The sequence below is a fragment of the Fundulus heteroclitus genome, chromosome 10 (genome assembly GCF_011125445.2).
Source record: "Fundulus heteroclitus isolate FHET01 chromosome 10, MU-UCD_Fhet_4.1, whole genome shotgun sequence".
In the NCBI taxonomy this organism is placed as follows: Eukaryota; Metazoa; Chordata; class Actinopteri; order Cyprinodontiformes; family Fundulidae; genus Fundulus; species Fundulus heteroclitus.
The window spans coordinates 10357276-10373776 of NC_046370.1; the positions used below are offsets into that span (position 1 = coordinate 10357276).

The following is a 16501-nucleotide window of genomic DNA, read 5'->3' on the forward strand; positions in this document are numbered from 1 at the left end:
GCTAAAAGAGGCACGCGCGCACACTCTCTGACATCCCACATCATCATCATCATCTCTTCTGCACGCTCACTCTAAGCACCAGCCAGGCCTGTACAGAGCAGGGGAGCTCAGCAAATTCGTCGCCCACCATGGATGTACTGATGAAAGGGTTCTCCATGGCCAAGGAGGGGGTGGTGGCCGCCGCAGAGAAGACCAAAGCGGGGATGGAGGAGGCAGCGGCCAAGACCAAAGAAGGGGTGATGTATGTAGGTATGTAACGTGAAAACGAAGATGTTTTAGAAAAGTTGATGCATCCAGATTTTTGGTTTGATGTGCAATTATTTTAAGCATTTTTCCCACCCCCTCTGGTTATCTTCGGGTTTTCTATCTGGATGTAATCAAGCGAGAGAAACACGGGGAGGAGGAGGAGGAGGTCCTGCTGCAGGACTGCTGCAGGACGCAGGGTGTGGGGACTGAAAAAGTGACGATGACAGATTCAGACGGGGTAAAGAAGTTGTAGCTGGACATTTCTTGGCGAAAACCTGGTGTCTGTGGGGCAAAAAATATAAAAACGAGCTGGCTTTAATCACGTCTAGAGGATTCACAATCCATCAAGTGAAACAGGCTGCAGGGGGGGATGCTAAATGTAGCACAGCTAAATGTTGAAGGTCGGTACATGAGGGTATTCATTAAAACTATTTTTTAGAAATGAAAATTTTTGGCAGAAAAAAAAAAACAACTAAAATGCATCCCATTTTTTTCCCCCTCTTGCTGCTATTTTCAGCGTTTTTTAATTTTAGTTCCAGCAGAGACTGCGTCACATCTCAAGGTTACCACCAGAGGAGGGGAGGGGAGACAAGACAGAGGGGTGGGTAAAGTAGGAGGTGGATGAGAAGGTTAGCGGGAGTCTCGGTTTGTTGGCCGCAGTCCGTCCCTTCCACATCATCTCTGACGTCAGGTTGCTGCTGCAAAACCTTAATGGTGGCGCCCTAAAACAGGGGCATGCAGAAGTCAATGTCAGAAGATGGGAGAAAAAGAACAAGCTGACACCTACCCACCCTGCTCTTTCCTTAATCGTGTCTTAATTCAGCATCGTGTGCAAGTGCCGGTCATGTTTGTCTGCACAACCAGCTCGTGAAACCATCATGCGGACACAGAAAGAAGAAATAGAATGCTGCAGAGACTAAAAAGAGAAAAAAAGGGAGAAAAGATGTGCTCGCTCAAGTGAGGAGGGTCGATGTCTCTTACAAAGGCGACAGTATCCGCCTGCGGTTGAGTGCACATGTGTCAGCCTGCGAACAAACAGTAAGAAGCAGTCGTGGTTGATTGTGTGGGCTTTATGGCCTTTTACCCAGAGCAGTACCGCCTTGGGGGCATCTGAGCTCTTTAGAATTAATTTTAAAGTTATATCTCCTGCTGGTGATCCAAATATGCTTTCTATTGTTTCTTTGCATGTCCGTTCAACAGGGAATGGGTGCAGACAAAGGTTTTTGCATGCTGTGAGTACTTTAACACCACATCACATTATCTGCCTTTTGTTTCAGTTCTGCTGAAAGCTATTGAAACAGAGTAAGATTGATATCATGCCCAACTTTCTGATTAATTTGACTTATAACCATCTGGCCACATCGGGGCAACGGTGTATTATGGAGTACGGGAAATTGAAATTTCATACTCCCACAGTGAATTGATCCTGAAATATGGAAATATTTATGGAATGAGATGGTAACTTCACAGCACAAATGAGGTACCCTTGCCATGATTGCAGGAAAACACTGAAATCCACACATTTGATCCCAATACACATGCACTATTCAGAGTAGGAGTGGAGGTCAGGAGTTAATATTTTATTAAATCAGCTTCCTTTTCTCGCCTTTAGCTCTCCATAAGTGCATTTAAATCAGCCAGCAGACATGGAACAACAGCAAATAGAGTGAAAGTAGCTTAAAAATTATGAGTGTAAAGCTTTGCTTAATGAAGGTGACATCTAAATTGCAGGATTCAGTGCTTCCATACTGGGCTAATTCTGCTTAAAATCCAAAATACCATATTAAACTCAAACTAGTTTATTCTACACCGAACATAAGAAACAGTTTGAGATTTTCTCTTTTCATTTGTGAAATAACAAAAAATTAAATTTAACTAGGACTGGACCATTTACGAAAAAAGCATGTCAATAAAATGGAAACAATATTGATCGATATCAATAATTATCAAAATAAATAAATAAATAAATAAAGCTTCTGAGTGCAGCCCTGGCCATTTTATGCAGTTGCTTGATTACCTATTTTTAGATAAAGAACACTAAATTCAAACTCAACGCTTTATTCAACCAACTTTAAGCGGTGAAAAGGTCTGCAAGTAAAACATTGGTTCCAATAAAAGACCCAAACATGTGTAACCATGTGTTTTTTCACCTTAATAAACCACAAATCAATCAATCTATCTATCTATATATATATATTACTAGAGCACCATATTTAGACGTTAGACATTAATATTTCATAAAATATTCCCTCTAATCCAAGCAATCTTCATTTAGTCAGGCAAGATTTAGATTGAGATTATGATTTATAGCTGGGATTATTTCTTGCTCTGATAAATCATGTACTGTGCATCACCTTCTCTTGAGATCCAGCTCTTATTCATAATTTAAAAGGTCTCGACAGTCCGTCAGTGGCACAGCTTGTTCTGCACAGTGGTGATGGAAAGCGTGCCACGGCCCTCAGGGGGGTTCCTTTGATTGAAATGAGCAAAAAAAAAAAAAAAACGTGTTTCACTGCAATGTGTGAGCGTGTGAGTGTGTGTGTGTGTGTGTGTGTGTGTGGTGTCCTGCAGTACTGCTCCGTACCCAGGCACGTGGATGGCGTACCTCGGAGAGCGTGCAGAGAGCCAGGGTGGGGGCAGGAGGCAGGGGAATGTGGTGTGGAGGCATGAGGCAGGCAAATCGCAGGTTCTGCATCTGTTCTGACAATCTACAGGGAAACGGCGCTCAAGCTGATGCCACTGCTGATGTTCTGCATATTTTATTTGCCTTTGACTGTTGCCTCTGATCTTTCAGAGTGGATATTTCCCTCGATCCATCCTTCATTTCTGCAGATTATGTAACTGGAGTTTAATCGGCTCGGGATTCATGCTGCAGTGAGCAAAGAGCTGTGGAGCAGAGGGTGTGGGGTGGTTTTTAATTGTTTGGGAATTTATTAGGTCAACAATTTTTTTAAAAGATCCCAAACATCCAATATCTTGAAGTAGGAATATAAAAAGAAACAAACCTAACAGTGATTTATGGGACAAAAGAAGAGAAGAAACATTCAAACGTTGCATTAAAAAGGATTCATACCCTTAATCTTTTTCACATTTTGTCACATTTAGCCAAGCATCTGTGTATTTTATCGGGAATATGCCCGATAGTAATGATTAATGGTTTTAGATGTTTGAAAATAAAATTCTCAGAAGACTGCAGTGCATTTGGATCCAGACCTCTTTACTCTGGTAGTTGTAAAAAAAAAAAAAAAAATATTTAAATAAAGACTGTCAGAAGTCAACTATAAACAAATTGCCCCTGTGTGTAATTTAATCTTAGCATAAACACTGCTTTTTCATTAAGATCAAAGAGTTTTATTAGAGAACAATAGTGAACAAATAATAATGACCAAGAAACCTGTGATAACTCTGGAGGACCTGCAGTGATGCAAAGCTCGGGTGGGAGACCATTAGTTGGTATATCCAGCCTAGCCAAAGTAGAAGACTGGCAAGAAGAAAGCCATTGTTGAAAGAAGAATATAAGAAGTGCTGCTTGCAGTTTGCTACAAGCCATCAGCCTAAATGCAAAACATCAAAATATATGACCCTGAACAAACGTCTGCACCATGGTACATGGGGGGTGGCAGCAACATGCAGTGGAGACGCGTTACTTCACTAGGGAGGGGAGAACCAGGCACAGTAGATGGGAAGATTGATGGAGCTATGTACAGGGAAACTCGGGAGAAAATATGTTGGAAGCTACAAAAAACCTGAGACTGGCATCTTCCAGGGGGAAATAACCTTGAACAAAAACCCAAACCCAAAGCACGAGTTCTGAGCTTTGATTATTTTGCAAGGAAAAATGAGCAAAAACTTTGTGTCTAGATGTGTGAAGCTGGTAGAGAGCACCCCTAATGACTTTAAGTTGTGCAAACAGTAAAAGGAGGTCCTGCGAAGCATTATTTGTGGAGGCTGAAAACTAATGCTTGCTGCAGTTTTCAGATTTTTATTGGTAAAAAAAATACTACTTTGTCCTGGTCCATCACATAAAATCATCATTAAATACTCCAAACTGTGTGCCTGCAATGTGACAAAATGTACAAACGTCAAATTGGTTGTGTTCAATTAATTTCATGTTTCCGCTGTATTTCTCCATTGTTTTGCAAAGAAAAACTAAATAAAAAGAGAAGCTCCTACTTTATGTAAAAGTCTTGTGGTTTTATTTGTTAAGGAATAAAAATTGGAAAAAGGTCCTTCTTTAAGAAAAATACAAAAACTGTGAAATGTGTCAATTTTCGCCCCCAGAATGCAAAGGTTTTATAGATTAACAACATTTTTTATCCTCTGTGGTCTGCAGGGAGCAAGACGAAGGAAGGAGTTGTGTCATCAGTAAACACAGGTAAGAAAAACTCAGTTTACTTACAATTACTTTATGGTCAGCACCGATCTCCAGTTTAATTTTGAATTTGACCTGCTGACTCCAGCTAATAAATAATAAACTGTCAAACTGTTTTAATCAACTAGTTAAAGGCAATAAACATTAATGATGAAAGACAAAATGTGCTATATGTACTTTCATAGAAGAGATAGCTTTAGATGCAACAAAAATTGGAAGCATCAAAAATATCAACATTTATACATTGCACCATAAATATGCCCTAAAGTTTGGCCTATTTAAATAAAAACAAAACAAAATTCCTTAAAGTATTTGTGGTTTGTTGTTGTGTTTAAGGACAGAGAAAAAGTGTTGTCACTTTTTCTACTTAACATTCAGGGCAGATGAATGGAAAACTTTATTCAGGGACAGAAGCTCTTACGTTAAGCATGAAACTGGCATTCTTCAGCTGTTTACATCTACACTGATTTACTGTTTTACAAAATCTAAAAGGTATATAGACACGTAATATAAAATAACCATTTGATCATGATAAAATAGGGTTATATACACCAAGCCTCCATCTTGAGTGTTTTGACAGTATCTCATAACTTTCATAATGCTAGTTTGCCTAATTTATAAATCAATTGTAAATAACACCGGACCGAGCCTGACCCTATGCAACGCCTCGCAATAAAGCGGCAGCCTAGGGTGATCGAAGACCAACGTTATTAACTAAATTCAAAGATCTACAGCAACTTTAAGAGCTTCATATCAGAACATTTACTCACATCAGTCAACTCTGCGGTCACATCTGAGCCTCGGCAGGTTTAGCTTCCGCTTCGGTGAACAGCAATCGGTTATACTGTATTCCCAGCGACATTCCAGTCTTTTCCCTCTTGGTATCATATTCTTTGTGCATTTTTTTCACTGGAACTTGGACCATTCTGCATTGTGTCGCTGGAGATGCTCGTAGCCTTTAGCCACTCCCTTATTTTAACCCCTGCTGACATAAATAAACATAAAAGGCTTTATTTACTAAGAACTGAGCAAAAACAAACCATAAAACACCAAAATAACAACTAATATGCCAGCAGGACGTGGTAATCGTTCATAAAAACATTGTATGCAACCAGAATGAGCTACTGACATAAATTTAAAAAAGTCAAATAATGTGGCTTAGCACCTTTAACAGCTTCAATGTCAGTTCAAATGATTCTCAAACATGCCAATGTCATCATATGACAGATTTGTTTATGCCCACTTTTTAAAAAATATTGATAGGGAATAGCTTGAAACTATTCACCAAAAATCCTACTGCTCTAACTTCGCAGCTTTTAAACTACATCCATGGATGCAGGTAAATGCCTGGGGTTCACCAAACATCAAATCTTCTCTCTGGGAAACTTGAGTATTTTCTACGCAAAGATGGAGACCTCTTAAACATTCAAAAGTGACTCGAATGTGAGATATAAATCGATATCTGGATTGTTAATGTTGCTGATCCTTGGACTGCCAGTGTCTCCAGGGAAAGCTGTATTTCTGCAAACTAGGATGGATGTGATCCACTGTCATCTGCTGCAGAAAAAATATACACTTCCTACTGATGGGAACGCCACAGTACCCCCACACAGCAAAAACAAAAGAATCCCATTCATCATCCAACTATATTAAATGCGCCGTGTTGTACTGTGAAGAAGAATGAGGGTCTGAGTAGGATACAGGGTCACTAAAGTGTTTGTGTGCGTGTTAGTTGGACAGTATCTTGACCTCTGTCGTCTCTCTTGTGCCAGTGGCCAACAGGACCGTGGACCAGACCAACATCGTTGGAGAAACAGCAGTCGCCGGAGCCAACGAAGTGTCACAGGCGACCATCGAGGGGGTTGAGAACGTCGCCGCATCAACCGGGCTGGTCAGTCAGGTCAGTTACCATGGAGATGTTACACCGCCCTCATCTTTCGTGGAGTGGCTCTGAACGATTTGTTGGGTTGATCAACAAATGGAGCCTGATGAAACCTACAAAAGTTGTTTTTTTTGCATCGTTAGCTGCTATTTGGTCTATAGCCACTAGATGGAGCCATTTCTTTCACAAAACACACAAAGACAACATTTTAATTGCAATACTGCAACTCTGAAAATACAGTGTTTGAAACATTACTCGTTTCAGTATTATGCACTTGTTTAAAAGGTTTTTCTAAATATCTGCCTTTGAACTATTATTTTTGAAGACGAGATCTAACCCTCATCAAAGTTCTCGAGATTTCAGAGCAGGTCTTTTTTTTTCTTCCAGTGTGTCTGAATCCACCTAAAAGCACATAAACAAAAACGTCAGGTTTAGGACCTAACAAATAATTTTCTTAAAATAAAGGCATGACATGTCAAACACAAGGATATTTCACTCCTATATGTGAAACTCCAATGTTATATGGATTTTTTTACATGCAGAATTCTACATTTCAAGTGTTTATTCCTGTTAATTTAAAGGATTTTGCCTTAGAGCAAACGAAAACCCAGATTCCTGTTTTTCAGCTGAAGTAATAATAGTTTTATAAAGCGTTGTAATACAGTGTGGCAGACCCTAGAGGGCTCTACCCACTCCCAGGCTACAGATTTATAGATATGTCTGTTTTTAGCTGTTTCTGTTCCTCTGGTGTTCTGAGTTGGAAGTTTAGTAAACGAGGCGATCAGACTTAGCTCCTGTCTCATGTTTATTACTCCTCCACAACAGAAATGTTATGACCAGAAGTGGGTAGTAACTAGTTACATTTACTGGAGTAACTTTTTGAACAAAATGTACTTTTAGGAGTAGCTTTACTGCTCTGTACTTTTTACTTTTACTTGAGTCATAAGTATCGCTTCTCTTACTTGAGTAAAATTTCTGGCTACTCTACCCACTGCGAGTAACCTCACAAATAAATAACATATTTGTTTTAACCAAAAATGGACCAGAGAGACAAAAACCTATAGTTCATGTTAATGTGAGACTTATTTGTACACAAGCTTAGTTATTTTTAAGTTATTTTCTGTATAACCTAATTAATTAAGATGTCGCTGTGATTAAACCAGGAACTAAGTCTAGTGATCTTCCTATGCCAATCCTCCATTTCTTTACCAAGTATGAAGGTTTACATTTTTTAGTTATTGCTTAATGTTAAAGAAACCCATAAACAGAAAGTGAAAATAAATGTTATTTTTGAAGAAGGAATAAAATAATTAAACTGGTTCATTGATATACATTTGCATTTTATGGTTGATAATATACATACATTTCTGCAGCTATTTAATTAAAGTGTGAACAGCAACTCCTGACATGTGATCATCTGTTCTGGTTTCTGTTCATTTCTCTGTTAAATGTTCTCACATCCAACTCTTGTGTTCTTCGAGCTTGAGTGTGAAGTTTTTTTTAGCTCTTTGTTGTGTCAGTGCTTCTGTCTTGTGTGTTGTTGCTGCACTTCAAGTCAATTCACCCCTTCGTCAGTTGTCTCTCTCATGTCGTACCCCCAAGCGTTGCCTTTTGTTCCCGCCCTTCTTAATAACGTACCTGAAAATATTTGGTACTAAAAAGTAAAAGTTTGGTACTCATGTGCTTAACCACTGCGTATCAGTTTTCTTTTTGTTATTAACTATTGCAATGAAGATTAATAATCCAAATAATTTTCAAATACCATGTATATTTGTTATTATGGTTTTAAGTTTTTGATATTAGGAAGTATTAAGTTCTGGTCCATGTTTGGCCCAGTTGACTCTTATGATACATGACAGATTCGGACCCTGTATCAAACAAAAGACTTATCTTGAATTGGCCTTAATTGACAGTGATCAGACAGGAAATGGGCAGAGAGTAGAGGGAACATTTACAGCAAAGGCTTCAAGGTTGGGAATCAAACACGGGAAGGCTGTAATAAGGTCTAAAGCCTTTTTTAGGGGGTCGCCCTCCTCAAATGAAAAGAACACCTGACAATCTGTTTGCAAGTAGTTTAAAGGTACTTTCACCCAAAAAATAAACGGTTGTCATTTGAAGAATGGTTGGTAAAATGTGTCTTTTCTGACCCTAGGTTACATTTCATGGTGACTGAATCAAGAGAAAACGTAAATATGGAGGCAAACTTCCCAACATATCAAGAAGAATCAGCCATTCATTCAGTGTACAATTGTCCAAACTGCAATAATGAGAACTAAAACTAGAGTCAGGTACAAATCTTAATGCTGCAGATACACTTAGCCAATCATTCACAAACATAAATTTGCATGCATGTTTAAAATGTCCCAATAGCTGTGTACTGACAAAACAAACACTTTTCTAAGTTATTTTTCTCACACTAAAAGACAAACATTTGCTTTTGAAGTAAAAAAAAATAAATAGTTTTCTTACAAGAAAAATCTGAAGCATTTATACACGGCTTCCTGATAAATCAGCGGCAGTTTACAGACATTCTCTGCAGCATTTGCTAAAGGTGAAGCATAAAAAATTTAAAGCACATCACCCAGCTACAAGTAAAACTGCTGTTTTCTACCTTTTAACCCAATTCACTCATGCAAATAGTAAAGAATACAGGACCCAAATATGGATCCCTGGAGGGCGCCCTCATGAATTACCAAGGAGCCGGAGGACACATAAACTAGAACAGCTTGTGTTCCACCATTCACATGGTTTCCAAACTATTTACCAGCTACTGAATACGTTCCAATATCTACCGCCCTATAGTGTTATAAAAACTATTTGAAATAATTGGATATGAAACATCCTGAAGGCAAATACAAATAGAAGCTTTGCAGATACAAAATGTTCCCATAGACGGCTGCTTTATGTTCCTGAAAAGCTGGGTACACAAACTTTGAAAGAACAAGACGGTGAAAGGGTGAAATGACCACTAGCTGCTGCTGTTGATGTTGTTGTTGTTGTTGTGCTCATCATTTGTTTTGTTTGTTTTTTCTTTTTTTTATGCGGTTTGTGTCTCACTTGTGTTTCCCGGATAGGAGGAGCCCGTATACGAGGTATCTATGGGACAGCAGTGTTGGGGGGGTCAGAGGTGTACCTTGGTTTGGTGGCAGGGAGGGGGAATGCCCTGCATGGAGAGTGATGGCTGCTGCTCATTGAATGTCTAATTTATTATTATTATTCCTTTAAAATCTGCGGTGTATTGCTGGCTCGCAGCAACACAGGTGAGCATCAGGAGGAGTGATGGGAAAGCAATAACAAAAATATATATAACATGCCTATTTCAGTAAATTTAAGTAATTAAAAACCCCTCAGAAACCTTCCTATTGTAGAAAAGCTGCAAGAAGAAAGTACCTGTGTAGAAAAATGTCTTAAGCTCTCCTGTTCGCTGTTTGACACCAGCCGTGTAGGAGACACAGCAAACGTGGAAGAAAACCTGCTGCACAAGACTTGAGATTGGAGCTCATTGTCACCCTCCGGAAGAAGAATTACCTTAAACAAAACAACCGATTAGATCCCTGCACCCATGTGTTAAATGGCTGAGTCATACTCTAGAAAGGACAAAGAGAAAAGAAACCTGTGTAACTTCCTCCCAGCTACATAAATGCTTTTGTAAGAACCTGTATACCGCTTCTTTCACTTTCCTTTCTGCTGCTCACCTTGGTGTAAGGTAACGGTTTTACTAAATTACACTAAATGTTTCATTCCTAACCATCTATGTCCTCTCCAGCTTATCACATCAGCTGGTTTATAACACTTAGACATGTAAACTCATATTTTACCTTCACAAACTGAAAAACTATAACAAACTAACTCTAAGTATCCTTAAGCATGTCTCTTAGTGTTGATTTTTCAGTATCAACAGCCGGTTAAGTTTCAGTTTTGCTCAGTTGTATTGACATGCTGGGAGGATTAAGTTTCTAGCCTGCTGCCAACTCATTTTTTTTCTATTGTTTCAAATAATAATAATAATAATAATAATAATAATAATAATAATAATAATAATAATAGTACTTCACCTTTTTTGGTATGTTTTTTAAACCATTTATCCTGTTTTCTCCACTACAGGGAGAGTATGGAGGAATGGAGCAAGGTGGGGAAGGAGGAGAGGTAAGAAAACAGGAGAAGATCTGAAACTGAATGAACAACAGTGCAACCTAAATAGGAAGTATTATATGGGAATTAGATGAATTTATAGAGAATACAATAAATGATTTGCTTGCTGAACGTAAGATTATGCTATGTTGAGGTCCAGTTTGTAGTTTGCCAACATCTAAATGCACCCAAATGCTGCAGATTAATATCAGAACCACGGTTTAGGGGGGTAGTAAAGTTTCTAAAATGTCTTAATCTGTTAACCTTTAGGGAGTGATCATAAGTACAGCAAGTAGTTGTCTTCCCTCTTTGCGAGAATCAAAGGAGTTTTCTGACAGCTTCACTGGACTGACCAAGGAACTCAGAGCAGATCTAAAATGGAGAATTGCAATGTAGTATTGTAAGATTTCATAGATTTTAAACAAAATCCATAAAAAATTAATAGTTCAGTAAAATTAGTAAAAAATCCAAAACTGATATGATTTTGCTGTCCGTGAATTGTGTCTTTAAATTATCACTTAACTATATACAAGCAGAGCCAGAGAAAAACATCAGGTGCTAAAGATGAACCTGATTTAAAAATATCAAATCTGTAAAAACAATTGTCATCCTTTCCCTCTTAAATCTGTCCGTTTCTCCATCCAAACCTGATCATCTGGAAAACAAAAGACAGTTACTGTATCTAATGACAGAACGTAGTAAGTCCACTAAAGCCATCACTCTTAGAGCAAAATGTCGTCTTCTATCTGAACAGCCGTAAAAGTGGGAGGTGGAAAGCAGTTTATATACAGATGTTTTTAGTAAACATGGTAAATGAAGTTGGGTAGAATTTATCCAACATATTCATCCAAATCTGACATTCAACACAATTGTTTTTGGTAAATTATGATGAGAGATTGAAATCTAAATTCAGAAAGTAGGGACATGAATTAGACCTCCTTTCAACACCTATTGACAGCCTTAATGAAGATGTGTTAAACACATAGGAAAATAATTTCTTCTGTTATTACATTAGCATAAATATACACTAAACAATAATGATTTTTTTGGTTTTATTTTTAACAAAACCACTAGTAAATAGAAACTGCATTCTTTTTTTTTTTACTATATTACCTAAATTAAGATTTTTTACAATATTCTTAACTTTTTACTTTGGAAAGAGTCTGAACTCTTAAGAGATAAGATACGCTTTATTGATCTCACAGTGGAGAAATTCACTTGTCCCATCGGCTCAATAGTCAAAAGTCAGAAGAAGGTGTCAAAGTAGGTAAGTAGAATCAGTTAGATACAACTGGTAATCCATGACCTCTGCTGGCTCATATCTCCAACTCCATGTCCAAAATGGGAAATACTAGCAAACTTACCCTAAGGTGAAGTTAATGGATGTCATAAGTCAGCAAATGGCAACATGAAAATAGTTATCTGTTTAAGCATACGCATATCTACAATAGAGATAAATTTCCTGTCCTATTCATAAAAATAAGCTGTATAAAGTATTAGCACCCAGGTTTTGAGATAATTTTACCACATCTACAACAAAAACTGGCAAAATTGAAATGGCTAAATTGAAATGGCTAAAAAGGATGTCATCCACCATTTATGAGGATAATCTTTGTAAAATAAAAGGCTTAAGTATCAAAAATTGTACGTAGGCTGATTATTAATCATTTCTGTGTTTTTTCCTGTGGTCAAGAAAAGCTCTAAATCTGTCTTCCACTAATCATGACTTCTGTCATTCCCACGTTTTCTCTCTTTTAGGGCTACTAGTCCTCTTCTGGACCCTTCAGCTGCCCCTTGCCTTCCTCGCCTCGCCGTACCAGACTTCAGATGTTCAGCATATTTTTTTGTGACTTTTCGGAACCAAAATGGGAACAGACTCTTCCAGACGCCGTACCTCGCCCACCCCACCCCCCTCCTCGCGCCACTTGTCCCCTCACCGTCTAACTTCCTGCAGCCCGTGGCTTTTCCTCTGCTTCCCGTCGCCTCACCTGTGTGTTCGTGTAGATAAACCCCAGTGTCTTTGCAGCCCGACTGAGAAATTTATTACACCCTTTTCCCCCAAACACAAGGAGACAAACCTCAATAAGGCGCCAGCATGAGACACTCACATTCAATACATACTATAAATACCAGCAGACCACACACAGGGCAAACAAGTAGCTGTAGGAGATTATAAGAGAAAAGCCTGTTTTAGTATATGAAGAAGTCATTGTGAAACCGAAGGAATACCAGGAGAGGATGTGTGCGTGTGCTGCAGGCCGTGTGTCCATGTCCAAGCTTGTGTGCATGTGTTTTCAGCAGGGATTCATGCTTTAAAGGCCCGCGCTTCAGTTTGTGTCAGTAGAATGCATGAGCAGGTGTTCCCCATGGTGTTCTCTATAGGACGGCTGTTACGTGTCGCAAAGTCCGGCTTTGTGTGTATGTGTCCGCTTCAGCATTTAGAAACACAGTTAGCGCAGTAGAAGTGATGCACAATGCAATGTGATGTTATGCATGAGCACTTTCAGACGTCGGTCCATGCCGTGACGTGTTTGTGTCTGCAGAGTCGGGGCAGGGGGGGACAGATCTTTGGGCGTTCAACAATCAGTTTGCTTTGGTTTGGTTAGATTTGGGCGAAGAGGAAGCTTCCCTGCAACTTGTACAACTGGACAATCTCTTATCTGACCTTCAGCGTGAGCTGTTTTAATCAAAACCATCAAGCGTACGCAGGCAGCGAGCATTTTTGGAAAACCATGAACCCGAAGCTGAAGACCTTCTGAATCAAGTATCTTAAGTGTCTCCTCAAGCAGTCTCGCAGTCAGTCACACCTTGAAACTTTTGACCAGGACACGTATGCTGACATCGTTAGGTGAAATGTTTGGGTCGTTAAGCGACAACGAACCAAACATTGAACCAAATCGAGGTTTGTCCAGTGAGTCATGTGACCTTAGTGGCCCGATTAGTGATCTTAACATAGAGGGATTGTTCTGACTGCAAGTTATAAGCTTGATTCTTCCAACCAGGTCCAGACTTGAAGGATCCTGATGGATGAGAGGGAGAAACATCTCCAAAAAGCAAGAGATGAAGGCCAGTTGCCTTCTACTTAAGAATCTACACCACTGATGAGCTATTAGATTTAAGATAAAACATTTTCCAACACGACTAAAGTTTCATCCTTCAAAATAAACGATTAGTAAACATGAAAAATACAGATTATTATTGTTTTGGTACTGAACCAAAAATAATTAAGTTAATGTAACCTTTTGAGCTAAGAAAAGACTCATATTACCTCAATCATGACTGGTTTATGAGCAGCAAATTCTATTTGCTTCATCTGTTTAAACAGAAATTGAATTTTTATCTGGATATTTTAGGTTATGAGTTTAAATCACTTGGGCAGAAAGAAAAGCGCTCACTTCTAGTAATAGATGAGCTCATTTCAACAGAAAATGCTTTACAAACAAATGTAGATGATGCCATACAAGCACGAAAATTATTAAAGAGTTTTAAAGTCTTTTTGAGTATTTAAAGCCACTTAGAACATAGATATAAAATGAATAAAAATCAATTATTCCCTTATGTGTGAGATAAGCTTTGGGAAACTAGTATGCATGTAATTATGAGAAACTGGAAGTTTTTGGGTGTGGATCTTATACCAAATATACCAGTGTGATGAGTGTGATGAAAAGGAAAGGAATGAAGGGTTATGTTTCGTTTTAGTTAAGCTCTGTGTGTTCATCTACGCTGAATGTCTCTCCTCTCTGCTGTTTAGGCCAATCAGATAGTCCCTTTCCCCATCGCTGAGCATCACACCATCAATTCTCCACCCAGGATCAGCATTCATCGCTTTACGAGTGTGCGTACGTGTGTGTGTGTCACAATAGAGGAGGTCCAGCCAGAAAAGCGTGTGTGCATTTTTTAATTTGAAGTCAACAGAAACTGACGACTGCATGTTGCCTTACAGATCAACGACGCCCCCATTCAAAACACACACAGAGACACAAACACTTCAGAGAAATAGCAACACAAACGCCCTCCACACAACACACGACTAACCCGAGTCACGCACTGTGTTTAAGTTGGCATCACGTCATAATCGCTGATTTTATAAACGGTAAATGTGGAAATAAAAAAAAAAAAAAAGGTTTTGTTGAAATCCAGCTATGGTGTCGACGTCTTGATTTGTTGTGGAGCTGGTTTAAAATGTGATTTACAAACAAGGTGTCAAAAAGTAAAGCTTTAAAAAAATATGTGTTAACCTGTATTAAGGTGTGTGATACAAAATTTGGTATTTGGAAGAAGCAGACAAAAAAATAAATAAATAAATAACTTCTTGGTTCAGATGGAAATGCTATATGACATCAAAACTGACTCAGTGAACAGATCGCCTCAATCAATAAACATGGTAAAGGAAAGGGATGCATTTCTTTGGCAGGGACATGGAGTTGAAGGAAACAGCTCAATCCTGGAATAAAACTTGTAAAAGACTGAAGAATTTGTAGCCTGGAGTAGTGGACATAAACCCAAGTGAGAATCTATGGTGAGATTTGAAGCTTGATGTTGACAAGCAATCTCCATCTAATCTGACTAACCTGAGCTTTTCCATATAATGAAAATATCTGCACATAAGTTTATAATTAATGGACATGATTAATTGATCACCAACAATTTTGACCATCCCTGTACAAGCTGGAGTTTGGGCTATTTGCTGATGTAGAGAAAACAGGTGCTTGTTGCTACAATGCTAATATGGAAAGACATCAGCAATAGCCATAGAGAGGTAATTGTTACTGTTGCTGAGGTCTTGTCATAAACAAGATTTCAGGTTGACCTCCACCTGTCCAAATATGTGTAACGATACACTTAGAAGTTTTTCCAGACCCTTGAAAACGCTAAAAGCACATTTTCATACTTTAAAAGGGGACCCATGATGCTTCCTTTTTAGTTTTCAAACTAAATATTTAGCCCCAAATTAAATGTTTAGTTTACAAACTAAACGTTTACTATGGAGCTAAATATTTAGCTTGATAATTAAATATTTAACTTGGAAAATTCTCTACAAACAAATGTAGATGATGCAATACAAGCCTGAACATTATTGAAGAGTTTTAAAGTCTTTTTGAGTATTTAAAGCCACTTAGAACATAGAGATAAAATGAATAAAAATCAATTCTTCCCTTATGTGTGAGATAAGCTTTGGGAAACTAGTATGCATGTAATTATGAGAAACTGGAAGTTTTTGGGTGTGGATCTTATACCAAATATACCAGTGTGATGAGTGTGATGAAAAGGAAAGGAATGAAGGGTTATGTTTCGTTTTAGCTAAGCTCTGTGTGTTCATCTAAGCTAAATGTCTCTACTCTCTGCTGTTTAGGCCAATCAGATAGTCCCAAACTAAATATTTAGCCTCAAATTAAATGTTTAGTTTACAAACTAAAAGTTTACTATGGAGCTAAATATTTAGCATGCTAATTAAATATTTAACTTGGAACTATGACTTGTTTATAAATTTATGAATAACAAAAATATGAAAAAATGAACCCTGCCTTTTATCTCTTATGACAGGCTAATTATATTTTGCCATAAATCTTTCATTGTATAATTTTACAAACGGAACCCCATAGGCCTAACAGCAAGGATAAAAAATATACAGATAATATACTGCGAGAAAAAAAACCTAAAAGACGGCTGGCTTCTTGTGAGAAAATACGTTTTATCAAGATGGACACAAAATATGGAATTCAAGTTAAAGTTGGCTATCTAAAACATCCCTTAGCTTACCTGTCTGCTCTCCTTTTGACACAGACTCCTTGGAGTTTTTAATGGAACATCGTAGCCCAGCCATTTTTCTGGTATTGTGTGGTCTTCTGAAGGTCTTTTTGTCCACAAAA

At 38.2% G+C, this 16501-nt stretch overlaps 1 protein-coding gene across 2 annotated transcripts; it reads left to right on the forward strand.

The window, feature by feature from the left end:
• On the forward strand, positions 1-14769 carry sncgb (synuclein, gamma b (breast cancer-specific protein 1)). 2 transcript variants are annotated; one of them, XM_021317943.2, is made up of 6 exons: positions 1-249; positions 4580-4621; positions 6391-6518; positions 9575-9592; positions 10605-10646; positions 12390-14769. In XM_021317943.2, exons 1-6 carry the CDS (start codon positions 129-131, stop codon positions 12396-12398), a joined length of 360 nt encoding a protein of 119 aa, XP_021173618.2. In that variant the 5' UTR covers positions 1-128; the 3' UTR covers positions 12399-14769. The 2 variants fall into 2 exon arrangements, with proteins under 2 accessions (XP_021173618.2, XP_012720829.2); XM_012865375.3 differs by lacking the exon at positions 9575-9592 and having other exon boundaries at positions 4-249.
• Positions 14770-16501: the final 1732 nt, after the last annotated feature.

Excerpts from the sequence above, each read along its gene's own strand:
- sncgb (XM_021317943.2), top strand. The coding sequence starts at position 129 with ATGGATGTACTGATGAAAGGGTTCTCCATGGCCAAGGAGGGGGTGGTG. Across the intron at positions 250-4,579 it reads AGAAGGGGTGATGTATGTAG|GGAGCAAGACGAAGGAAGGA; the intron begins GTATGTAACGTG and ends TGTGGTCTGCAG. Across the intron at positions 4,622-6,390 it reads TGTGTCATCAGTAAACACAG|TGGCCAACAGGACCGTGGAC; the intron begins GTAAGAAAAACT and ends CTCTTGTGCCAG.